The 25,826-nt window shown below is 50.3% G+C and overlaps 1 protein-coding gene across 5 annotated transcripts in view; it reads right to left on the bottom strand.

Annotated features, from left to right (window-relative positions):
• Positions 1-565: 565 nt before the first annotated feature.
• KLHL25 (kelch like family member 25) overlaps positions 566-25,826 on the bottom strand; it is a 54,591-nt gene continuing 29,330 nt past the window's right edge. For 3 of the 5 annotated variants that reach the window (XM_057725104.1, XM_057725101.1, XM_057725103.1), the window contains exons 2-3: positions 16,452-18,256; positions 566-2,415 (exon numbers count right to left, since the gene is read on the bottom strand). In XM_057725104.1, coding sequence (XP_057581087.1) covers positions 16,476-18,245 — 1,770 coding nt within the window. In that variant the 5' untranslated portion in view covers positions 18,246-18,256 and the 3' untranslated portion in view covers positions 566-2,415; positions 16,452-16,475. The remainder of the gene's footprint in view (positions 2,416-16,451; positions 18,257-25,826) is intronic. The other 2 variants (XR_009051612.1, XR_009051613.1) reach the window with 2 other exon arrangements.

The following is a 25,826-nucleotide window of genomic DNA, read 5'->3' on the forward strand; positions in this document are numbered from 1 at the left end:
GTCCAGAGCCTGCTATGGGATGTTGGGCAAGGCCTCCTCTTTACTCTGTGGCTGTCACAGCCCTGTGTCCACATTCTTGAGTTTACAGTTCATAGTAGCTGTGAAAATGTGTGAAAGGAAAGCAGGTGAACATGAGCATTAGAGTTTGTGTGGTGACAAGTGATGCTAGCCACTGGAGTTATGATGCCCTCTTTAACACTGCTTATGTTGTTTTCATACAAATGAGTGTCAACTGGGGGCTCACAGCACACAAACGGACACATGGAAATCTATGGAATTACTATATTCAAGTTAGCGTTCACCCAGGCACAGATTTTTTCAGGAAGGAAGTACTCAGGATTCTATGTATGAGAATCAATGTAAATGTGTCTGCTGCTGAAACAGTCTGAGGACAGGAAGCCCTCTCCTCTGGTGCTTGCAGGTCCTTGAGGAGGGTGAGTGTCCTCAAACCCCTCCAGAGGGGCAGACTGTGAGCCCTGACTGGTGGGCTGGAAATCAGTCTGCTTGTGTCTTATGTCCCCCAAACCTGGCCTCAGCACCCAAGAAAAGCAAGACTTTTCTCAACTCTTTTATTAAGTTAGAAATGGATAAAAGCAACACAACTTTTGGGGAGAGCACCACTGCGAGGTCCTTTGTGCTGTGAGATCTGTGCTGAACTCAGCTCAGCAATCCAACAGGCCATGGGGGCCCCTCCAGGCAGTGTGGGCTCTGGACCTGGGGCTGCTGCTTCCCCAGCACCTCCCCCAAGTTCTCAGGTAGAGTCATCTCCTGAAACCAGCCACCTGGCTTCTGGGTGGCTGAGATGAAGCACCGAGAGCAAGAGGTCAGCCTCTGATACGGGCAGGGTCTGTGGGGTCCAAAGAACCTGGAGATGTGCCTTCTGCTTTCGGCTTTTTCCCAAGTGGCAGCTGATGGCCTACGGCTGGTGCACATCTGTGGGTGAACCCAGCCCTAAAGACCCTATTCCCTGGGCGATGCCCACAGGACCAGTCCCAGCACAGAGGTCCTGTAAGGGGGCAGGGCCAAATTACAGAAAGCAACTGGCCCCGTAAATAGAATAGACTACTTGGGAGCCTCAATCCTGAACCAGTCTGCCAGCACTGTGCACATGGAAGGTGGCCTGGGAAGTCCCCAGTTTCGGTGCAGGCACCAAGAGCTCTCTCCCCTCCAGCAGAGCACTGGGGCAAGCAAAGGACCAGCCCAGAAACTCCATCACTAGGTGTGAGGAGGGCCACTGGCAAAAGCCGACCTCTCTAGAACCCCAGATGCTGAGGTTGTACCCATGAGGTACCCAATGACTTAGGAGGTGGAAAAAATGAACAAACGTTGGCAGTTTTCTTGGGCCCATTCTTACTCTTTGAGCTCAGGGGGCAAATGGGCCAGATCTCATTACCAGCTGGAAGGTCAAGATGTCAGAGGACAGCGGGCACTGGTTGGGTGGCTGGTGTCATGGGCCTTGTTGTCATCCTCCAAGTTGAGATGTGTCCAGCCAGGGTGGGATCTATAGTGGGCATCCTGGAGTCCCTCTGTGGTCCCCAGCTCATAACTGCTCCTGGTCTTGGAGGGTCGGGCCACATTCTAGGGCGACTGTGCTCCTGTCAGGAGATGGGGTCATTGCTGCCTTCTGGGCTGGGCTCTGAGGGGAGGTGGTGGGGTGGCCCCAAGGGCATCCCCTTGCCTAACAGCATGTGCCACCTGGGGTCCCCAGGCACATCTGTGTCTGCACCTGGGCACAGCATCCTGGGGCAGAGCTGGCCTGACCAGGAGGTGGAGGTTACTGGGGGCAAGGCCCAACTCTGGAGAGGGGCCTATGAACCCTGGAGGTCTGGGTGTCTTGCTAATGGAGTCTGGTGGGCATCACTGAAGGGTTCCCTCCCTTAATGTGCTGACTTTCTCCATAGCACATTCTGCTCTCAGCCCTGAGGCACCCCTTTCCCAGAGGCCTGGGACATCATCTGTGGGGAGTCTTTACAATATCAACAGGGAAGCCCTGAGCCAAAGGCTGTGCTGTCAGTGCTGCCACCGCCAACCCCTTCAGGGACACACCCCCCGCCCCCACCCCCAATCCAGGACTTGTTGAAACAGGCAACCTCAAGGCTCTGCAAATGTGTCCGCCCTCCCGAGGCCAAGGGAGTCCTGACCTCTATCCACGCCTCCTGGAAGGTCCTCTCCCCCACAAACCGCTGCAAAGCAGGAAAGGCCTCGGCCAGAAACACAGGGAGCTGGAGACAGCTTTTCTCCTCTGAAGCTCAGAGCAGCCCCGGAGGCCGCTGCTCCCAGAGCTTGTGGGGCTGGCTTCTGGCTGCTCAGAGTGCTGGCCTGGGGCTGGGCTGAGATTCCCGCTGTGGCGACAGGATCAAGGCCACCGTGCAACAGTGAGGGCTGCAGCCGTGGGGTGGGGGAAACACACAGCGTCTGTGGAGGAACGAGAGAGAAAATGTGAATGTGTGAATCATGCCCACAATGTTCTATCTTCACCTGGAACCAGAGGATGAACAAGAGGCCACACGGAAGGGCTGGAGCTCAGGCCCCGAGCAGAAGGCCTGGGTGTGAGAGTGGAGCTCTCTCGTTTACCAGCAGTGCAGCCCCGAATGGTTCTGCACCTTCCTGAGCTGTGCTTTCCTCACCTATTACATGGGAACTACTCATGGGTCCATTCAACCCCTCCAGCCACGTGTCCTGAGCACCCTCAACCTCGTAGGCACCATGCCTGGCCCAAGGAAACAGGATGGGCAGACACAGCTACTACTGTCTCCATGGATGTCCTCCAGTGCAAGAAACTGCAGGCTTGTATGAATAAATGTATACAGGCATCACACACTGACAGAAGAGCTAAATGAGGAAAATAAAAAATCAGAGATCAGAGAGCCATTTCACAGTAGGAATGCTGGTCTGAAGTCCTGAGTGAGAGGCCTCAGCATCTGGAACCTGTGAGCAAGTGAAACGGAACTATGTGCAAAGGGAAAAAAAAGGAGCCTACGAAACATGGAAGAAAGTAGTATATAAAACAGTGATTAGGGGAGACAGAGACAAGATGGCAGAGTAGAAGCATGTGAGCTCACCTCTTCTTACAAAACACTAAAGTCATAACTAACTGCTAAACAATCACTGAGAAAAAAAACCTAAACCTTCCAAAAAATATATCCTATTGAGTTAGCTAAAAAGTTCACTCAGGTTTTTGCATAACATCTTATGGAGAAACCCAAATGAACTTTTTGGCCAATTCAATACATCTAAAGACAAAGAAGAAGCCACAAAGAGATGGTAGGAGGGACGCAATCGCGATGAAATCAAATCCTATACCTGTCGGGTGGGCAACCCACAAACTAGAAAATAATTATACCACAGAAGTTCTCCCACAGGAGTGAAAGTTTTAAGCCCCACGTCAGAGTCCCCAGCTGGGGGGGTCTGGCAATGGGAGGAGAAACCCCCAGAGAATCTGGCTTTGAAGGCCAGTGGGGTTTGATCACAGGAATTCCACAGGACTGGGGGAAACAGAAACTACACTCTTGGAGGATGCACACAAGGTCTCATTCGCATCAGGACCCAGAAAAAAAGCAGTGACCTCATAAGAGCCTGGGCCAGACCTACCTGCTGCTATTGGAGGATCTCCCGTGGAGGTGGGGGGCAGCTGTGGCACACTGTGGGACAAGGACACTGGCAGCGATAGTTCTGGAGAGTACTCCTTGGCATGAGCCCTCCTAGAGGATGCCATTTCCTCACCAGGACCTGGCCCCACCCAACAGCCTTGTGGACTCCCATGTTGGGACACCTCAGGCCAAATGGCTGGTAGGACGGGAACACAGCCACACTCATCAGCAGGCAGGCTGCTTAAGAGTCTTCCTGAGCAAACAGTTGTCCGCTAAACACACCCCTTGACATGGCCCTGCCCACCAGAAGGACAAGATCCAGTTCCAACCAGTCCCACTTACTAGGAAGCCTGCACAAGCCTCTTAGACAGCCTCATCCACCAGGGGGCAGACAGCAGAAGCAAGAACTACAACCGTGTAGCCTTGTAAAACAGAAACTGCAATCACAGAAAGTTAGACAGAATGAGATGGCAGAGGAGTGTACCCCAGATGAAGGAACAAGTAAGTCAAGTGGAGACAGGCAGTCTACATGAAAAATAATTCAGAATATAATGATAGTAAAGATGATCCAAGATCTCAGAAAAAGAAAGGAGGCACAGATCAAAAAGGTACAAGAAATGTTTAACAAAGACCAAGAAGAACTAAAGAACAAACAGATGAACAATATAATAACTGAAATGAAAAATACACTAGGAGGAATCAATAGCAAAACAACTGAGGCAGAAGAACAGATAAGTGAGCTGGAAGACAGAATGGTGGAAATCACTGCCACAGAAGAGAATAAAGAAAAAAAAATGAAAAGAAATGAGGACAGTCTGAGAGGCTTCTGGGACAACAATAAAAGCACCAGCATTTGCAATATAGGGGTCCCAGAAGGAGAAGAGAGAGAGAAAGGACCTGAGAAAATATTTAAAGAGATGACAGCTGACAACTTTCCTAACATGGGAAAGGAAACAGTTACCCAAGTGCAGGAAGTGCAGAGTCCCAGGCAGGATAAACCCAAGGAGGAACACACTGAGACCCATAGTAGTCAAATTGACAAAAATTACAGACAGAGAAAAAATATTAAAAGCAACAAGGGGAAAAATGACAAATAACATACAAGGGAACTCCCATAAGATTATCAGCTGAATTTTCAGCAGAAACTCTGCAGGCCAGAAGGGAGTGGCATGATATATTTAAAGTGATGAAAGGGAAAAACCTACAACCAAGAATACTTCACCCAATAATGCTCTCATTCAGATTCAACAGAGAAATCAAAAGCTTAACAGACAAGCAGAAGCTAAGAGAATTCAGCACCACCAGACCAACTTTGCAACAAATGCTAAAGGAACTTCTCTACGTGGAAAAGACAAGGCCATAATTATAAATAAGAAAATTACAAATGGAAAAGCTCACCAGTAAAGACAAACATAGAGTAAAGGTAGGAAGTCATCTACACACAAATATGATATCAAAGCCAGCAATCGTGAGAAAGGGAAGGCACAAATGCAGGACATTGGAAATTCAGTTGAAATTAAAAGAACTGCAACTTAAAACAATCTTGTTTATATATAGACTGCTATATCAAAAGCTTACAATAACTGCAAACTAAAAATCTACAATAGATACACACACAAAAGAAAGGAATCTAACAACACTAACGTTAGTCATCAAATCCCAAGAGAAAAGAAGAGGAAGGGAAGAAAAAAGACCTTCAAAGACAAATCCAAAACCATTAACAACATGGCAGTAACAACACACATATTGATAATTACCTTAAACATAAATGGATTAAATGCTCCAACCAAAAGACACAGACTGGCTGAATAAATACAAAAACAAGACCCCTTATATGCTACCAGAGACCCATTTCAGACCTAGGGACACATATAGACTGAAAGTGAGGGGAGGAAAAAAGGCAAATACTAACAGCCATAAAAGAAGAAATTGACAGTAACACAATAATAGTAGGGGACTTTAACATCCCACTTTCATCACTGGACAGAGCATCCAGACAATCAATAAGGAAACACAGGCCTTAAATGACACATTAGACCAGATGGACTTAATTTACAGAGCATTCCATTCAAAAGCAACAGAATACACATTTTTCTGAAGTGTACATGGAGCATTCTCCAGGACTGATCACATGCTGGGCCACAGGGTGAGCTCAGGAAATTTAAGAGAGTTGAAAGCATGTTAGAATCTTTTCTGACCACAACACTATGAGATTAGAAATCAACTACAAGAAAAAAAACTGTAAAAAACACAAACATGTGGAGGCTAAAACAATATGCCACTAAACAACCAATGGATCACTGAGGAAATCAAAAAATACCTACAGACAAATGACAATGAAAATACAACAATCCAAGATGCAGCAAAAAAAGTTCTAGGAGGGAAATTTATAGCAATACAATCTTACTCCAGGAAACAAGAAAAATCTCAAACAACCTATCCTTACCTCTAAAAGCAACTAGAGAAAGAAGAACAAACAAAAGCTAAAGTTAGTAGAAGGAAAGAAATCATAAAGATGAGACAGAAATAAATGAAATAGAGATGAAGAAAACAATAGAAAAGATCAATGAAACTAAAAGCTGGTTCTTTGAAAAGATAAACAAAATAAACTTTTAGCCAGACTCATCAAGAAAAAAAGAGGGCTCAAATCAATAAAATTAGAAATGAAAAAGAAGTTACAACTGATACCACAGAAATACAAAGGATCATAAGAGACTACTAAAAGCAACTACATGCCAATAAAAAGAGCAACCTAGAAAAAATGGACAAATTCTTGGAAAGATACAATCTCCCAGACTGAACCAGGAAAAAATAGAAAATATGAACAGACCAATCACAAGTACTCAAACTGAAACTGTGATTTAAAAACTCCTAACAAACAAAAGTCTGAGACCACATGGCTTCACAGGTGAATTCTATCAAACATTTAGAGATGAGTTAACACCTATCCTTCTGAAACTATTCCAAAAAATTGCAGAGGAAGGAACACTCCCAAACTCATTCTATGAGGCCACCATCACCCTAATACCAAAACCAAAGATACCACACAAAAAAGAAAATTACAGGCCAATATCACTGATGAACATAGATGCAAAAATACTCAACAAAATACTAGCAATCCAAATCCAACAATACATTAAAAGGGTAATACACCATGATCAAGTGAGATTTATCCCAGGGATGCAAGGATTCTTCAATATCTACAAGTCAATCAGTGTGATACACCACATTAACAAACTGAAGAATAAAAACTGTATGATCATCTCAATAGATGCAGAAAAGGCTTTTGACAAAATTCAACACCCATTTATGATTTAAAAAAAAAAACTCTCCAGAAAGTGGGCATAGAGAGAACACACCTCATAGTAATAAAGGCCATATATGACAAACCCACAGCTAACATCATTCTCAAGAGTGAAAAACTGAAAGCATTCCCTCCAAGATCAGGAACAAGACAAGGATGTCCAATGTTGCCACTTTTATTCAACATAGTTTTGGAAGTCCCAGCCACAGAAATCAGAGAAGATAAAGAAATAAAAAGAATCCAAATTGGAAAAGAAGAAGTAAAACTGTCACTGTTTGCAGATGACATACTATACATAGAAAATCCTAAAGATCTATAGCTACTAGAATACTACTAGAGCTCATCAATGAATTCGGTAAAGTCGCAGGACACAAAATTAATACACAGAAATCTGTTGCATTTCTATACACTAACAACAAAAGATCCAGAAAGAGAAATTAAAGAAACAATCCCATTTAGCATCACATCAAAAAGAATAAAATACCTAGGAATAAACCTACCTAGAGAGACAAAAGACCTGTATTCTAAAAACTGCAAGACACCGATGAAAGAAATTGAAGATGACATAGATGGAAAGATATACCATGTTCTTGGATTGGAAGAATTAATATTGTCAAAATGACTATACTACCAAAGGCAATCTACAGATTCAATGCAATCCCTATCAAATTACCAATGGCAATTTTCACAGAACTAGAACAATAAATTTTTAGATTTATATGGAGACACAAAAGACCCCAAACAGCCAAAGCAATCCTGAGAAAGAAAAATGGAGCTGGAGGAATCAGGCTCCTTGACTTCAGACTATATTACAAGGCTACAGTCATCAAAACAGTATGCTACTGGCACAAAAACAGAAATACAAATCAATGGAACAGGACAGAAAGCAAGTGGTGATGGGAAAACTGCACAGCTATATGTAAACAAATGAAATTAGAGCACTCCCTAAAACCATACACAAAAAGGAAACCCCAAATGGGTTTACCTAAATAAATATAAGTATTACCAAACTGTAAGTCTGGATACTATAAAACTCTTAGAGGGACACATAGGCACAGCACTCTTTGACATAAATTGCAGCAATATCTTTTTCAATCCATCTCCCAGTATAATGGAAATAAAAACAAAAATAAACAAATGGGACCTAATTAAACTCAAAAGCTTTTGCACAGCAAAGGAAACCATAAACAAAAGACAACTCACAGAATGGAAGAAAATACTTGCAAACAATGTGACTGACAAAGGATTAATCTCCAAAATTTACAAACAGCTCATGTGGCTCAATATCAAAAATCAAACAAGCCATCAAAGAATGGGCAGAAGACCTAAATAAACATTTCTCCAAAGAAGATATACAAGTTGGCTAAAAAAGCATATGGAAAGATGCTCAACATCGCTAATTATTAAAGAAATGCAAATCAAAACTATAATGAGATATCACCTCACACCAGTCAGAATGGCCATCATCAAAAAGTCTACCAACAATAAATGCTAGAGAGGGTGTGGAGAAAAGGGAACCCTCCTACACTGTTGGTCAGAATGTAAACTGGTACAACCACTATGGAGAACAGTATGGAGGTTCCTTAAGAAACTAAAAATAGAACTACCATATGATCCACTCTTGGGGGCACAGATGGAGAAAAACATGGTTCAAAACTGCAATGCTGTTTACAATAGCCAGGACATGGAAGCAACCTAAATATCGATCAACAAATGAATGGATAAAGATGTGATATATATGTATACAATGGAATATCACTCAGCCATTAAAAAGAATGAAATAATGCCATTTCCAGCAACATGGATGGACCTGATGATTATCATACTAAGTGAAGTAAGTCAGACAGAGAAAGAAAAACATATGATATCACATATGTAGAATCTAAAAAAATGATACAAATGAACTTATTTACAAAACAGAAACAGACTCACAGACTTAGAGAACAAACATGGTTACCAGGGGGAAGGGTGGAGGGGAGGGATAGATTGGGAGTTTGGGATTGACATATACTCACTGCTATATTTAAAATGGATAACCAACAAGGGCCTATGGTATAGCACACAGAACTCTGCTCAATATTCTGTAATAACCTAAATGGGAAAAGAATTTGAAAAACAGATACAAGTATATGTATAACTGAATCACTTTGCTGTACACCTGAAACTAACACATTATTAATCAACTATACTCCAATATAAAATAAAATTTAAAAAATAATCAAAAAATTAGAGATTAGAACAAGAACTTTTACTTTGGTGGAGGGTGTGGGAAGGACACCTGAGACCTGCAGGACAGACAGGAGTTTGCTAGAAAGGCAAAAAGCAGTCCAGGCAGAAGGGATGGCATGTGCAAAGGCCCTGGCGTGGGAATCTGGCACTTTTGAGAATCTGAATGTAGTGAGGTGGAAATGGTGAGGAAGGGAGGACAGACATGGTCATGGCCAGTCACATCATGAGCAAGAACAGCACATCTGTGGCAGCAGCCAACACATTCATTCCTGCACTTGACAAACATGTACTGCACAGCCTATCAACCCAGACCCTGCAGGACAGATGCAGTGGTGAACGAGGTCAGATGGTCCCCGTGGTCACGGAGCTCACACTCCTGTGTGGCATCTGCTCTGAGCTTTGCATATTCCTCTGGAAAATGAGGATAGATACCTCCCTCCCAGAGAAGGATGGAGCCATCTAAGGCACACGAAAGGCTTAGTGCGGAAGGTCCTGGAAGCAACGAAGAGAACCCAACTGGCCAGTGTGATCACTTCTAAAGCCTAACCCATAGCAATAGCTGGGCATAACCCAGCCTGACTCCAAGCAGGGATGTGGCTGTGGACGTGTGTCCAGGAGGTGGTGCCCTTGGCTAGAGCAGCAGTTCCTGAGTTGCTCACCTAGTGAAGAAAGGATACAGCAGGCCCAGGAAGGACCCGGAGGGGTGCGGATGGGGGGAACACTCAGGACAGTGATGGAGGGACTGCCCACTCAGCCTCCACAGGCAGCCGCACCCCTGTGGGGTTCTATTTTAAAGACAGGTCCTCCGGAGTACTGGGGGAGGGGTTGCTGGGGGTTCTCGCCAAGGGATTTCCTCAGCCTCCCACACTCCCCCCGCCCCATCCATGCACCATTGCTGTGCCAGATGGCACACTTACTCTGGCCAGCTCTCTGAATGGCCCTAAACCAAGAAGGCAGGTTTGTGCCAGGGGACACAGATGACGTCCCCCCCCAATGCTGAGCTGCCCGAGGGTGTCTCATGGTGGCTCCAAAGGGAAAAGAGAAGGAGCCCCCTGCCACAGGCAGGCTAAGCTCCCCATAAACCCGTGTATCCAGCCATCCAAGAGGCGGAAGCAACACAACTGGAGCAAAGCATCAGTTAGCAGTGACTGCATTCTCAGTCTTATAGCTTCGGGTGTATTTCATCTGTACAACTGTTAGCTTTACAGCTGTGAAAGAGCTACAAACAAGGGAGCTTACATCTAGTTTTAAGTCTGTACGTATTTAAGTAACATTATAATGAAAAAGATTCAAGCCAGCACTGGGACCTGTGGACCTTTTTCCTTCAAGTGAGATGCACCCCTCACTCCCAAGGCTTCTGGAAGGAGGACTCAAGCTCTGCCGGAAGCTGGTTTGAGCCCAGGGGGTCAGCAAGCTCCCAGATGCATGGGCTGGACAGGGTGACCGCTGCTTTCTCAGTGGGGCTGGTGAAGGCCCCCCCAAATCCCTCCAAGCTCCTCACAGGCTAGAAGTTCCCCACAGGCCCCTAAGCATCCCGAGATGCTCTAAGGCAGTGAACCCAAAGCTTGGGAGCCTGGGCCCCTCCACCCCCTCCCAGAACACGGACGTGGGGTTCCCCTCAGGGCAGGACCCCACTGCTGCCCCAAGCCAAGCCTCAGATCCCCCTGTGCCGGGGGTGAGGGGCTGTGGGATCCTGACCTGGGGGTGGCCCTTCTGGGCTGCCCTGAGTTGCTGAGGAGGAGGAGGAGGAGGAGGCATCTGGAAGGCAGAGGAGCTGGGGAGCCGCACTGCCCGGCTCCTGGGCTCCCTTCTGGATCACTCAGGCACATCCCATGCCTGTCCCCATCTGGGCTACCCTGATTTTTGGCAGCTGCTTCTCTGAGACTTGGTTTCCTCATCTGTGAGATGGGACCATGCACCAATGAAAAAACAGTGCCTGCCACATCAGTAAACAAAGAATGTTGCAGCCATCAAGCCATCAGCTGCTGCAGCTGCCCCCACAGTGCGCCCCGAGGAGACGCGGGATGGGAAAGCACAGGATACTGGCCCCAGAGAGCGGAGGTGCATCTCAAAGGAATCATCTCAGTGAGCCCAGGCTCTTGCATCTTCCCATACATAGAAAAGCGCTAAATTCCTTAACTTGAGATATCTGGTTTCTTTAATAATCTTTCGATGTTCCAACTACCTGACCTTTGTTGCAAAAACTCCTGTAGGTCCTGGTCGCCCCCTTGCCTCTTTGGAGCAGTCCCTCAGAGCTATCTGAGAGACTGTGACCTGGGTTTAAGTCCTCAGTTTGTCCACCAAATAAAACATAATTCTTAACCTTTAGGGTGTGCTTTTCTTTTTGTTTTTTTTCAGTCAACAGGACCCTTGTCTACCCTGCAGAGCAGACGTGGGGTCAGTGGTTGCCCCCACCACCCAAGTGCAGTGGTTCTGGCCAGCCCATGACTGCCCCTGCTGTCCCATGGGTCACTGGTGGGGGGAGGGGGGAGGTCTGCCGTGGGGACCACAGCCACCGACACTGACCCAGTTGTGGGCCGGGCGTGGGACAGCCGTGGTAAATAGGAGGCCAAGGGTGTGCAGATGGATGGGCAGACGTGGGCTGTTTCAAAAGACCTGCACTCCCGCCCCAGGCACCCTCCTGGCCATACCAGCCCAGTCCTGTATCCTGTGCTCTGGGATTTCCTCTTGGATACAATCTGTTTTAAGGCAAGACAGGATGTGCTGAATCAGCCCTCCCGTGGTGGTGACCGAGCCCCCTGCAGGGCCCCCCAGGGGACTGACAGGCTCAGCCTTTCCCAGAGTGGGACTGGAGCATGTGCCCCAGCACCCCAAGTGGCTGGGTCCCAACAATGCCTGGAGAAGAAGATGGCTCCTGGCAGCGGGGACCCCTGCCCTGATGTTCTAAAGCCCGCAAGGCCAGAGGCAGGCTGGGTGGGGCTGGAGATGCTCAGTGGGAGAGAACAAGAAAAAAAACCGTTCGCAGCTAGTCTACACTTGGCGGGTAGCCCAGGGAGATGGGGACCCTCCTCACCCCAGCTCCAGGGGCCTCCTGCTGCCGCTGGCCACTGTCACCTAGAAACAAGGATCGGATGTGACATGGGAACTCAGGGGTGGCCCTGGAGGTCCTGCTGGCATTCAGCTTCCAACAGGGCACTCCAGCCCCACTGCTGGGCAGCACCCGTGCGGGCCTGTGCTCGGAGCCAGGGGGCAGACGTCGGGATGCCCGGTGTCCGGCCCTCCAGGCCTGGGGCATCTCCGGGGCTCAGATCCCGCTCCAACCCTCACCAGCTGTTAGTGTGATGCCAACCACCTGCCCCGAGTCTCAGGTGCCAGCTCTGCAACAGCAGCACCGATGACAAACACTTCCAAGAGGATTCAATGAGCTCACGACTAGGGCACCTGGTGTGGATGCAGGCGCCACTCAGAGCTCACGACGGGTGTCTGAGACCAGGAGACACAGCACTTGGGGATGAAGGGGGAGGTCACCCAGGGGGATGGCGAGGGGCTGAGAGCGCAGGGCTCTCTGGCTGGTGGCCCCTGAAGTGAAGCGGCGTCTCGATGGATGGACGGAGGGTTGGGGACCCGAGGGGCACTGCAGGCAGCACCGCAGGCAGGTCCTGTGCCTGCGGGAGAGAGTGGGACAGCAGAGCAGGGAGGGGCACTCAGGGGACGCGCTGGGTACAGACCCCATTCCCTGGTCCCGGCACCGGAGATTCCTGGCTGGCAGCCAGGCTGGGTGACGACGGGGGGGCCCACGCCGGAGGGGCAGCAGGTGTGCTCGTCTGCTCGTCCCGACCTCCAGCCTTGTCGACGGTGCTTGGGCCCCGCCCCTCACTCACCACGGCTGTCCCAGGGCCCCCCCACGCCCTCCACCTGTCGCTCCCTGGCTCCGGACCAGCCTCAGGACCTGGTCTGCGACCTTCCGAGGGGGGCTGCTCCCCCAGCGGGTCCCGGCAGCACCGTGGCGGCTGCCCCGGAGGCAGCAGAACCAGGCGGCCTTCCTGCCGCAACAGCTCCGTTTCCCAGGAGCCGAGGGAGGCTTGGCACGAGCAGGTGTCTGCCTCCTGCCCCGGTGCTGGGGTAGGGGGCCCTCCTCAGCCCAGTCTGCGCCCCCGCCTTTGAAGAGAGACCCAGAGACTGCGCGTCGGCCCGGGCAGACAAGCTGGACAGACGCGGGGCTCTGCAGAGCGTGGGGACAAGCCTGGCCCCGCCTGTGGAGACAGAGCCCTGGAGGGGTGCTCTCAGGCAGAGGAGGGTCTGCAAGGTGGTGTTGAGTTGGCTGCCGGGCCCCGTAAGAAGGAAACAGCTGGGATTCGGGGCAGCAGCTGAAGCCTGAGAGAAACCTCTGATGCTGGTGCAGGAGCTCAGGGGACCTGCAGCCCTGGAGATGCTCCCTGATCTGTGACAGCACCCACGCTGGGAACCGGGGAGGGCCAAGGGAACAAGGCCTGTGCAGCCCTCAGCCCGGCAACGGAGAGTGCGATCCAGACCGTGGGGGGAGGGGGACCCTTCCAGAAGGAGGGGCTGGCCCAGGGACCTCCAGAGGCTCCTGCCACCCAAAGCATCCCGAAACCGTCATCACCCCCATCCCCTCCTCATCGCAACCCCGTATAAAAGCGGACTCTGAACCTGGCCCCTCACTTGATCTCTTCTACTCAGCTCCTATGAGTAATACAAGCTTTATTCCCATTTCCAGATGGGAAAGCTGAAGCTCAGGGAAGTTAAGCAACCAGGGTCAAGAAACCAGCAAGAGTCAGAGCCGACAGCCAATGTGTGCTTCTCTTCCACGGTCCCTGAAATGGGGGAAGTCCTGGAAAAGCAGAGTGCTCACTAGGTCCTGCTGACCTACCCCCCACCCTCTCCCACTTTGGGAAGAAGTGCCCTCCAGGGTCCCGGGGATGGGCAAACACCAGACAAGGTCAGAGCTGGGCTGGGTGGCCTGAGATGGGAGGAGACTTTGGGCACCACAGGTGACCAGCCACGCTTCCTAAGTTTCCAACAAGGAAACGCCAATGTTCTCTTTGAAGCCTACTCCCCAGGGGACCAAGATATTTGGCTGGTCAGATTTTTCTCCCAAAGAGGAAGAGAGCACATTAAAACAAAACAAAACAGAGAAACCTTAAAAGAGAACAAAGCCTGTTCCCATCCGGGCTGGCCTCTGTGAGGCCACACACCCTGTACTCACAGATGGGATGCGCTCGCTGGGGCCTGCCTCGTCTGCTGGCAGACGTATCCCTTTAAGGGCCTCGAAGGCCCGGCTGGATCTGATTTAATCGCTGAAACATCAGATTCCATTCAGAAGCTATCCCAGCTAAGTATGATTGCTCTTGCCGGGTAGAGCTTTCAGCCTTCTTGTCAGCAGCCGCCGGGGGCACTGAGGAAACAAATTTCTCAGCTCAGGCCGGCTCCGGACGGGGTTCCTGTGACCTGAATGGCCGGGGACCGAAGGCTGGCTCCTCACAGCTGCAGGAAGAGGCGGGTGCGGGCAGGGAGGGCTGGTCCAGCTGGGCAGAGAAGCGCCCGGGCGTCCAGGACAGCCCCGGCCAGGCGGGAAGGCTCCCTCTGCATGACCCTGGGATCTCCCGCCCCACCCCGCTTCTTAGCACCCCCAGGACCTACGCCTTCTGACTCCCATCCCTCGGGGGTCCCCGGACCTCACTGCCCCAAGGGCCGAGGGCCTGAGGAGGGCCAAGAGCTGGGACCTGACCATGGATGACCTGCTCTGGCGCCCGCCAGCCCACCACCCCATTCCAGCCCCTGCCCCCGTGCCCCTGCCTGGCTGGCTCGGGACGCCCCAGTCCAACCTCAGTATCTGCCGTGGGTCCTGCCCCAGAGGGGCCGCTGGGAAGGCCCCGCCCGCCCCTCAGAAGAGGCCGTCCAGGACAGGCTGGTCCTTCCTCCTGCCCTCTCCCTGCCCCGGACTCTGCACGGGTCTCCCTGTCCCTCTGCCACGCACAAAGAGCGTCTGAACGTGTCCCTCTGACCCTGGCATCCACTGTCACCTTCCCTTCTCATGCAATGGTTTCATGTAACCATGGCACCAAGAACAGCGAGCAAGATAAGCCAGGGTAACCGGGGCAGCACCGCAGCAAGCCCTGCTGGGGGAGCTGTGCCTTCACAGAACCGTGAGGCCCACTCCCAGGGAGGCCTTCTCTCCCTCTCGCGGAGGGATGGGAGAAAGAGGTTCTCTCGCACACAGCCGCCCCCAGGAGGGGCAGGACCCAATCCCAGGGCTGCCTAGTCCCAGAGCCTGGTACCACCCGATGTCCACAGTGGCGCCCGGCCGCACGGCGCCAGCGCCCACCTCCCCTTGAGCGCTCCATCCGCTCCCCTCCTGTTGCTTCTCACGGCCCCCCCCATGGCGGGGCTCTCACCTTGGCTGCACACTGGACTCACCTGGGGCTACAGTGGCTACTGAGGCTCGGGCCCCAGAGGCCCTGACTCAGGTGGTCTGCGCAAGGCCTGGGCTGAGCATTTGCGTAGGACAGAATTCGGCCTTGCCCAAACAGAGGTCTGCCCTTCACCCCTGGCTTCCGGGAGGCAACGTGCATCATAGCTGATAGGGGTGTCTTTGTTTAGGGTGGGGGTGGCCACGTCCCTGTGACTTAGGGTGGGGGCTTTGGGTCCCGCCGGATCAGCTGACTTCAGAGGAACCATGTGGACAATCGATCAATCATGCCCACGCGATGGGGCCCTGATAAAAATGCTGAATACCAAAGCTTGCGAGCTCCCCTGGGGGGCCGCATCCTGGGAGTGCTGTCACTGCTGATGCTGCGAGAGTAACACTGTCGTGACTCCACGGGCAGCGGACAAGGGATGCGTTGCATCTGGACCCTGGTCTGGGCCTCTAGCCCACGTGCCTCTGCCCCCTGATCTTAACCTGTATCCTTTCCCCATAACAAACCATAACCGAGAACAGACGCCTTCAGCACGCTTGTGAGTGCTTCCCGTGAGCACTGGCTCTGAGATGGCTCTGGGAAACCCCGACCTCGCAGCTGGTGCCCCTGCACGGAGACTGTGCCCTCAGACGTCTCGGGTTGGCCTAAGCTCCACACAGGATTGTCAGAAGGCCCCTGGGGACCCTGATCTGCAGCCACACCTGGGAATCACCACCCCAGTCCAAGACCGTCGCCTGCATCGGGCAGGGGCGTTACACACCTTGCTCAGGATCAACTGCAAGTAAGGGGCAGCGCCAGGCTCAGGCTCCAGAGTTAGAAAAGGGTCCCAGTGCCCCCCAGTCACCCGCCGTCCCACCCGGCCCGGCCTCCCCCGGAAGACGCAGCCTTTACCCGGGGCCGGAAAAGGCCCAGGGTGCGGGGGCTCACCTGGCTGGGCTCTGCAAGCGCGCCTCACGCGGGCAGGTGCTTCCAGGTGCTGACGAAGGCCGTGGGGATGAGGGAGTAGGGCACGGTGGTGATGCAGTTCCACGTGTCCGAGGTGGGGTCGTAGCAGTCCAGGGTCTTACAGCGCTGGGTCCCGAAGTAGCCCCCCACCACGTAGAGCTTGTTGCCCGAGGCCAGGGCGTGGCAGGACATGCGCTTGGCGGTCATGTCCCCGATCCGCGTCCACTGGTTGGTCTCGCAGTCGAAGCGGTAGGCCGAGGCGGCCGTGAACTCCGTGTCGCCTCCCATGATGAAGATCTGGCTGCCCAGCACGGCGGCGGCGGTGTAGCGCCAAGGCTGGGGACACTCGGCCTTGATGGTCCACCGGTTCTCCGCGGGGTCGTAGCACTGCACTTTGGACACCATGTCCCGGTGGATGCTGGCTCCCCCGAAAACAAAGAGCTTCAGCTTGGCGCTCACGACCGCGGCGTTGCTGACGCCATCCCTCAGCGGGGCCACCATCGTCCACTTGTTCGCCCCGGGGTCGTACTTCTCCACCTGCTTCAGGGAGACGGACGGCGAGGCTGGGAAGACGCCGGCCAGGGACGTGTGCCCCCCGACCACGTACAGGCAGTTCTCCAGCTCGGCCGAGCCGTGGCCGAAGCGGGCGATGAGCATGGGCGCCGCCTTGGACCACTCCTCGTGGATGGTGTTGTACACCCACACGTCCTTGGAGACCCCGTTCTCGGAGCCCCGGCCCCCGGTCACGTAGACCTTGCAGCCGATGGCCGAGGCGCTGAATTCCTTGCGGGGGCTGGGCAGGTCTGCCTTGGGGATGATCTCCTTGGCCTTGTGGTCCACCTGGTAGATCTTGTCGCACATGAAGGTCTGGCCCCCGAGGATGAGCAGCGTGTGGCCGGCCCTGCGCGGCCGGGCGCAGGGGCTGGTGACCACGCCGTCGTTCTGCAGGATGCGGGCCTTGCAGCGCAGAGCCTCGTCCACGATGAGCCGCGTGCGCTCGTCGGCCATGAGCAGGGCCTCGCCGGACACGGCCTCCTTCAGGCAGTCAGACGGCAGCAGGGCCAGCCGCACGCCGCGCAGGAGCTCGGGCAGGTGGGCCTTGCGCTGCTCCAGGTCGTGCCTGACCCACTGCAGGATGGCCTCGAAGACCACACGCTCGTCCTCCGCCTCCAGCTCGTCGCTCGAGATGAGGTCCAGCAGGGTGTCCTTGGACAGGCTGTTGAAGTCCTCGCTCTGCCGCACGGCCTCAAAGTGCACCAGGCACATGCGCCACGAGAACTCGTAGAGCCGGCGGCACTGGTGGGCGTCCGACAGCAGCATCATGCCCAGGCAGTTGGACGGGAACAGGTTCTTCTCCAGGAACTCGGCGGCCGCGTCGCGCACGTCGTGGAACTGCAGCATGTCGCCCGCCTCCAGCAGCGACTCGGCGTTCTCCTCGTTGATGACGATGCGGGACGAGTAGGCGAAGTCCAGCAGCAGCTCCAGCACCTCGGGGTGCAGGTTGTCCTGGAAGTTGACCGTGTCGTCTCTGCTCTCCCGCAGCCCGTGGCTGAACATGGCCTCGAAGTAGCGGCTGGAGGCGGCCAGCACGGCGCGGTGGCAGGGGAAGGCGCGGTCGCCGGCCCAGAGCGTGACGTCCGTGAACATGCAGTGCTTGCGCAGCGTGTTGAGGTGGGCCAGCACGCAGTCGGGGTGCGAGGCCTTGTGGAAGAGTGTGATGTTCATGGAGCCTGTGCTGCCCCGCGACTTGCGGGTCTCGTGGACGCTGACCGACATGCTGCGCCGACCTGCGGGGGGGGGACGAGGCCACAGGTGAGAGGGGCCAGGCCCCAGCACCTCCGCGGCTCCCCGCTCAGCCCCCAGACCGGGCCAGCCCGCCCCCCTCCAGCCCCGCTCTCTGCTCGGCTCTGCCAGACCCAGACGACGCCCCGCCCCTCAACCTGACGGCCAAGGACGACTCGGGGGGGTAGAGGCCGGGGTTCGGACTTTGGCACTGGCTCTGGGTATGAGGCTCCCTGGGCGACCTCGAGCTGCAGCTGCCCCTGTGGTGGCAAGAACATGCAATGGTCCCCTAGCTTGGTTAAGAAGACAGCACAAGGACTTCCCTGGCGGTCCAGTGGTTAAGACTTTGCCTTCCAACGTGGGGGATGTGGGTCCGATCCCTGGTCAGGGAGCTAAGATCCCACATGCGCCAGGGCCAAAAAAAAAAAAAAAACTAAAAAGAAGAAAGACAGCAGGGCAGTGCTAAAGAGCGTGTGCTCTGGATGCACCCCACCGTCTGGGGATGCTGCTGTGTGGCTCCATTCTGCAGCCCGGGAAGCCAAGGCTCAGAGAGGCAAAGCGGCTGCCTGACACACTGCAGCCAGGATTCCCACATGGGCTAGTGGTTCCAGCCCAATCTCTACCCCCACATTTGCCCAAGGAGACTCGGATTCCTGCAGGGAGATATTTGAGAAGTGTTCCCAAGGAGCCACAGACCCCAAGCACAGCCTTATGTCCCACCTCTGCTCCCAGTGGGCCCTGCCCTGAGCTGGGCTGCAAGCAGCACTGGCCACGCCCCTCACCCCCTCTTGCCCTTGGAAAGCTCCCTGAGCTGCTGTCACAACCCGGGCGCTCAGCGTAGACATGTTCTGCAAATCCAGGGCTCTCCAGAGGCCTCCGGATCCAGCTGCAACGAGCAAAGGTGTGGAGATCAGGCCAGCTGGCCTGTGGCTTGCCCTCTGGACACCTGCTCAATTCCGAACTCCCACGGGGAAGCCAAGACAAAGTCCTGGGTGATGGTGGGACATCAAAGCAATCCAGATTTGCCTCAACCAAAGCAGCTGGAAAACCTGCAGCCACTGGAGCCCCCATGGTCCCAACAGGCAACTCCAGGCTCCTGGGGCACAGAGAGAGCCCAGCTGCCCCCTTATCTGCCTCCTCTGCTGGGCCCGGGACTTGGGGCTCAGAGTGCGGGTCCCTGGAGCAGACAGACACAGGCTCGTCACCTGCTGGAACACAGAGATTTCAGAGCACTTTAAAGTCTGGCTGATGGCACAACCCAAGACCCCACTGCAGTGCTGTGGAAACAAGGCTCAGCCACCTGGCAGGCAAAATCCTAGGCCTCAAGAGAAAGTGACCAAGAAGCAAAAATGCATTCAGTGTCCTGACCCCAAAAGCCTGTGCTTCCTCCTTCCTGCTGGTAACGAGGCCAGAAAAATCTCTTTTCATTTTTATTTTCAAAAGTGTGTAACGAAGACGGCGACATGGGAGGATGCACAGTTCACATCTCCCCACAACTAGGGTACCTGCCTGATGCTGGTGGGGACCTCGATGCCCAAGGAGATAGGAAGAACCCCCAAGCAACCAGGTAGGACAAGGGGGGGACTGAGAGGGGAAGAGAAGTGGAGGCTGGACAGGTCCGGCGCCCCTGAGGGGTGGCTGGAGAAGAGAGGGTTTCCCACACCTGGAGGGACCCTTGGGGGCTTGGAGGAGCAGGGGCGAGTGTGGCTAGTGTTTCCCCTACTCAGCCGGGCCCTGGGAAGCCTGCTGGGCCAGTTGGGCCTGGTACTCCACCCCGGGGGCCCCCACTGGTTGCTCTGGTCCTAGGAGAGTAGAAGGGAGGTGGGGAGGAAGAAGAGGAGAGACAGATGGGAGGGGCCTCTGGGATCAGAAGATTGGGGAGAGCACGCCTAGCACTTCCCCTGCCCACTCAGCACCAGGGAGCCTGCTGGGCTTCTGGGCCTTGTCTGTCTCCCTTGGGGTCCCCCTCCAGCTGTGTGGGTCCTAGAGGCATAGGAGGGAGGGAGGAGGGCAGAAGAGGAGAAGAGGCAGATGGGGGGTGGGGGGACTTTCTGGGACCAGAGGACCAGGGGAGGTATGGCAGGAGTTTCCCCCACCCAGTTGGCCCTGGGAAGCCTGCTAGGCTCCCAGGCCGGATCCTCTACCCTCCGAGGCCCTCTCTGGTCATGTGGGTCTTAGGGGTGTGGGAGGGAGGCAGAGGAGAAGAGGAGCTGCATGGCGGGGTGACCCTCCAGGACTGGAGGATCAGGGGAAGCAGTGCAGGTGTCTCCCCTCCCCACTTGGGCCCAGAGAGCCTGCTGGGGTCCTGGACAGGGTCCTCCACCCTCCAAGGCCAGAGGCACTCCTGGGCCCCTCCTGCTGAGCTTAAGCCCCCCCCACCCCCCAGGGCCTTTTCTGGCCCTGTGGGTCCTAAGCATAGGTCCCACCTCCCACCTAAGCCCTGCCCCCCACAGCCAACACCTTTTCCAGCTTTTTTTTTCTTCCTTTTGCTATTGTGGTTCTGTTTCACCTCCCAGTTGTTTCATCTATATTTGTATTTTTTTCTAACATATCTACTAGTTTTCTGACCTTATTTTATTTTTACTCTTAGTTATTGTTCTGCTTTTTTCTTTTTTTTTTTTTTGCCACCCCATGCGGCTTGCGAGATTTTGGTTCATGGCCTGGGGGTCAGGCCTGAGCTCCTGCAGTGGGAGCTCAGAGTCCAAAACACTGGACTAACGGAGAACCTCAGACCCCAGGAAATATTCGTCAGAGTGAGGTCTCCCAGAGGTCCTCATCGTGGCACCAAGACCAAGCTCTACCCAACAGCCTACAAACTCCAGTATGAGAAGCCTCATGCCAAGCACCCAGTAAGACAGGAACATAATCCCACCCATCAAAAGAAAGAGACGACAAAAAAATATGTCACAGATGAAGGAACAAGGTAGAAACCTACAAGGCCAAAGACATGAAGAGTAAGAAATAGGCAACCTACCTGAAAAAGAGAAATGATAGTAAAGATGATCCAGAGTGCCAGAAATAGAATGGAGGCACAGATTGAGAAAATACAAGACATGTTTAACAAAGATCTAGAAGAACTACAGAACAAACAAACAGAGATGAACAACACAATACCGGAAATGAAAAACACACTGGAAGGAATCAATAACAGAATAATTGAGGCAGAAGAATGAATAAGTGAGCTGGAAGACAGAACGGTGGACATCACTGTTGAGAAGCAGAATACAGAAAAAAGAATGAGAAGAATTGAAGACAATCTCAGAGATCTCTGGGACAACACTAAACGCACCAACATTTTAACTATAGAGGTCCCAGAAGAAGAGAAAAAGAAAGGGTCTGAGAAAATAGTAGAAAAGATTATAGTGGAAAAATTCCCTAGCGTGGGAATGGAAATAGCCACCCAAGTCCAAGAAGCACAGAGAGTCCCATACAGGATAAACCCTAGGAGAAACACACCGAGATACACATTAATCAAACTAACAAAAACTAAATTCAAAGAAAAAATACTAAAAGCAGCAAAGGAAAAGCAACAAATAACATACAAAGGAATTCCCATAAGGTTATCAGCTGATTTTTCAGCAGAAATTCTACAGGCCAGAAGAGAGTGGCAGGATATACTTAAAGTGATGAAAGAGAAAAACCTACAACCAAGATTACTCTGCCCAGCAAGGATATCTCATTCAGATTCGACAGAGAAATCAAAAACTTTACAGACAAGTAAAAGCTAAAAGAATTCAGCACCACCAAACCAGCTTTACAACAAATGCTAAAGGAACTTCTCTAGGCAAGAAACATAAGAGAAGAAAAAGGCCCACAAAAACAAACCCAAAACAATTAAGAAAATGGTAATAGAAACATACATATTGATAATAACCTTGAAAGTAAATGGATTAAATGTTCCAACCAAAAGACACAGACTGGCTGAATGGATACAAAAGTAACACCCATATATATGCTGCCTACAAGAGACCCACTTCAGACCTAGGGGCACATACAGACTGAAAGTGAAGGGATGGTAAAAGGTATTCCATGCAAATGGAAATCAAAAGAAAGCTGGAATAGCAATACTTGTATCATATAAAAGACTTTAAAATAATAAAATAAAGACTGTTACAAGAGATAAGGAAGAACACTACATAATGACCAAAGGCTCAATCCAAGAAGAAGATATAACAATTGTAAATATTTATGCACCCAACATAGGAGCACCTCAATACATAAGGCAAATGCTAACGACCATAAAAGGGGAAATCGACAGTAACACAATAATAGTAGGGGATTTTAACACTCCACTTACACCAATGGACAGATCATTCAAACAGAAAATAAATAAGGGAACACAAGCCTTAAATGACACAACAAACCAGATAGATTTAACTGATATTTATAGTACATTCCACCCAAAAGTGGCAGAATATACTTCTCAAGTGCACATGGAAATTCTCTAGGACAGATCACATCTCGGGTCACAAATCAAGCCTTAGAAAATTTAAGAAAATTGAAATTGTATCAAACATCTTTTCTGCCCACAATGTTATGAGATCAGAAATCAATTACAGGGAAAAAAAAAAAACCTGTAAAAAAACCCACAAATAGGGACTTCATAGGTGGCTCAGTGGTTATGAATCTGCCTGCCAATGCAGGGGACACGGGTTTGATCCCTGCTCCAGGAAGATCCCACATGCCAAGGAGCAACTAAGCCCGTGTGCCACAACTATTGAGCCTGCACTTTAGAGCCCATGAGCCACAACTATTGAACCCATGTGTCACAACTACTGAAACCCACGCGCCTACAGCCAGTGCTCCACGACAGGAGAAGCCACCACAATGAGGAGCCTGTGCACCTCAATAAAGAGTAGCCCCTGCTCAACACAACTAGAGAAAGCCCATGTACAGCAACAAAGACACAATGCAGCCAATACAATAAATAAATAAATACATAAATAAATTAAAAAAAAACCCACAAATACACGGAGGCTAAACAGTGTGCAACTAAACAACCAAGAGATCACTGAAGAAATCAAAGAGGAAATAAAAAAATACAAAGAAACAAATGACATTGAAAACACAACGACACAAAACCTATGGGACGCAACAAAAGCAGTTCTAAGAAGGAAATTTATAGCAATTCAATCTCACCTCAAGAAACCAGAAAAATCTTGGGCTTCTTAGGTGGCGCAGTGGTTACGAATCTGCCTGCCAATGCAGGGGACACAGGTTCGATCCCTGCTCCAGGAAGATGCCACATGCTGCGGAGCAACTAAGCCTGTGTGCCACAACTATTGAGCCTGCACACTTTAGAGCCCGTGAGCCACAAGTATTGAGCCCATGTGCTGCAACTACTGAAGCCCACACACCTAGAGCCCATGCTCCACAACAAGAGAAGCCACAGCAATGAGGAGCCCATGTACCACAACAAAGAGTAACCCCCACTCACTGCAATTAAAGAAAGCCTGCGCACAGCAAAAGGAGACCCAATACAGCCAATAAAATAAGTAAATTAATTAATTAAAAAAAAGAAACAAGAAAAATCTCAAACAATCTAATCTTACACCTAAAGCACCTAGGGAAAGAAAAACAAACAAAACCCAAAATCAGAAGAAGGAAAGAAATCATAAAGATTACAGCATAAATAAATGAATAGAAATGAAGAAAACAATAGCAAAGACCAATAAAATTAAAAGCTGGTTCTTTGAGAAGGTAACAAAATTGATAAACCTTTAGCCAGACTCATCAAGAAAAAAAGGGAGAGGATGCAAATCAATAAAATTAGAAATGAAAAAGGAGAAAACACTATTGACACTGCAAAAATACAAAGGATTATAAGAGACTACTATAAACAACCATATGCCAATAAAATGGATGACCTCAAAGAAATGGACAGATTCTTGGAAAGGTACAATTTTCCAAGACTGAACTGGGAAGAATTAGAAAATATAAACAGACCTATCACAAGTAATGAAATTGACACTGTAATTAAAACTCTTCCAACAAACAAAAGTCCAGGACCAGGTGGCTTCACAGGCGAATTCTATCAAACATTTAGAGAAGAGCTAACACCTATCCTTCTCAAACTCTTCCAAAAAACTGCAGAGGGAGGAACACTCCCAAATTCATTCTATGGGCTACCATCACCCTGATGTCAAAACCAAAGATATCACAAAAAAAGAAAATTACAGACCAATATCACCGATGAATATAGATGCAAAAATCCTCAACAAAATACTAGCAAATAGAATCCAACAACACATTAAAAGCATCATATACCATGATCAAATGGGATTTATCCCAAGAATGCAAGGATTCTTCAATATATGCAAATCAATCAATGTGATACCATATTAACAAATTAAGGAATAAAAACAATATGATCATCTCAATAGATGCAGAAAAAGCTTTTGACAAAATTCAACACTCATTTATGACAAAAACTCTCCAGAAAATGAGCACAGAGGGAACCTACCTCAACATAACAAAAGGCCATATATGACAAACCCACAGCAAACATCATTCTCAATAGTGAAAAACTGAAAGCATTTCCACTAAGATCAGGAATAAGACAAGGATGTCCACTCTCATCATTCTCATTAAACATAGTTTTGGAAGTCCTAGCCATGGCAATCAGAGAAGAAAAGGAAAGCCGTGGCAATCAGAGAAGAAAAAGAAATAAAAGGAATACAAATTGGAAGAGAAGAAGTAAAACTGTCACTATCTGCAGATGACATGATACTATAGATAGAAAAATCTAAAGATGCCACCAGAAAACTACTTGAATTAATCAATGAATTTGGTAAGGTTGCAGGTTACAAAATTAATGCACAGAAATCTCTTGCATTCCTATACACTAACAATGAAAAATAAGGAAGAGAAATTAAGAAAACAATCCCATTTACCATCACATCAAAAAGAATAAAATACCTAAGAATAAACCTACCTAAGGAGGCAAAAGATCTGTACTCAGAAAACTATAAAACACTGATGAAAGAAATCAAAGATTACACAAACAGATGGAGAAATATACCATGTTCTTGGATTGGAAGAATCAACATTGTGAAAAATGACTATACTACCCAAAGAAATCTACAGATTCAATGCAATCCCTATCACATTACCAATGGCATTTTTCATAGAACTAGAACAAAAAAATTTATATGGAAACACAAAAGAGCCCTAATAACCAAAGCAATCTTGAGAAAGGAAAACAGAGCTGGAGGAATTGGGCGCCCTGACTTCAGAGTATACTATGCTACAGTAATCAAAATAATATGGTACTGGCCCAAAGACAGATTTACAGATCAATGGAACAGGATAGAAGGCCCAGAAATCAACCCATAAACATATGGTCAACTAATCTATGACCAAAGAGCCAAGCATATACAGTGGAGAAAAGACAGTATCTTCAAAAAGTGGTGCTGGGAAAACTGGACAGCTACATGTAAAAGAATGAAATTAGAACATTCTCTAACACCATACACAAAAATAAACTCAAAATGGATTAAAGACCTAAATGTAAGACCGAATACTATGAAACTCCTAGAGGAAAACATAGGCAGAACACTCTGACATAAATAGCAG

This window comes from Hippopotamus amphibius, chromosome 2 (genome assembly GCF_030028045.1).
Source record: "Hippopotamus amphibius kiboko isolate mHipAmp2 chromosome 2, mHipAmp2.hap2, whole genome shotgun sequence".
Lineage (NCBI taxonomy): Eukaryota > Metazoa > Chordata > Mammalia > Artiodactyla > Hippopotamidae > Hippopotamus > Hippopotamus amphibius.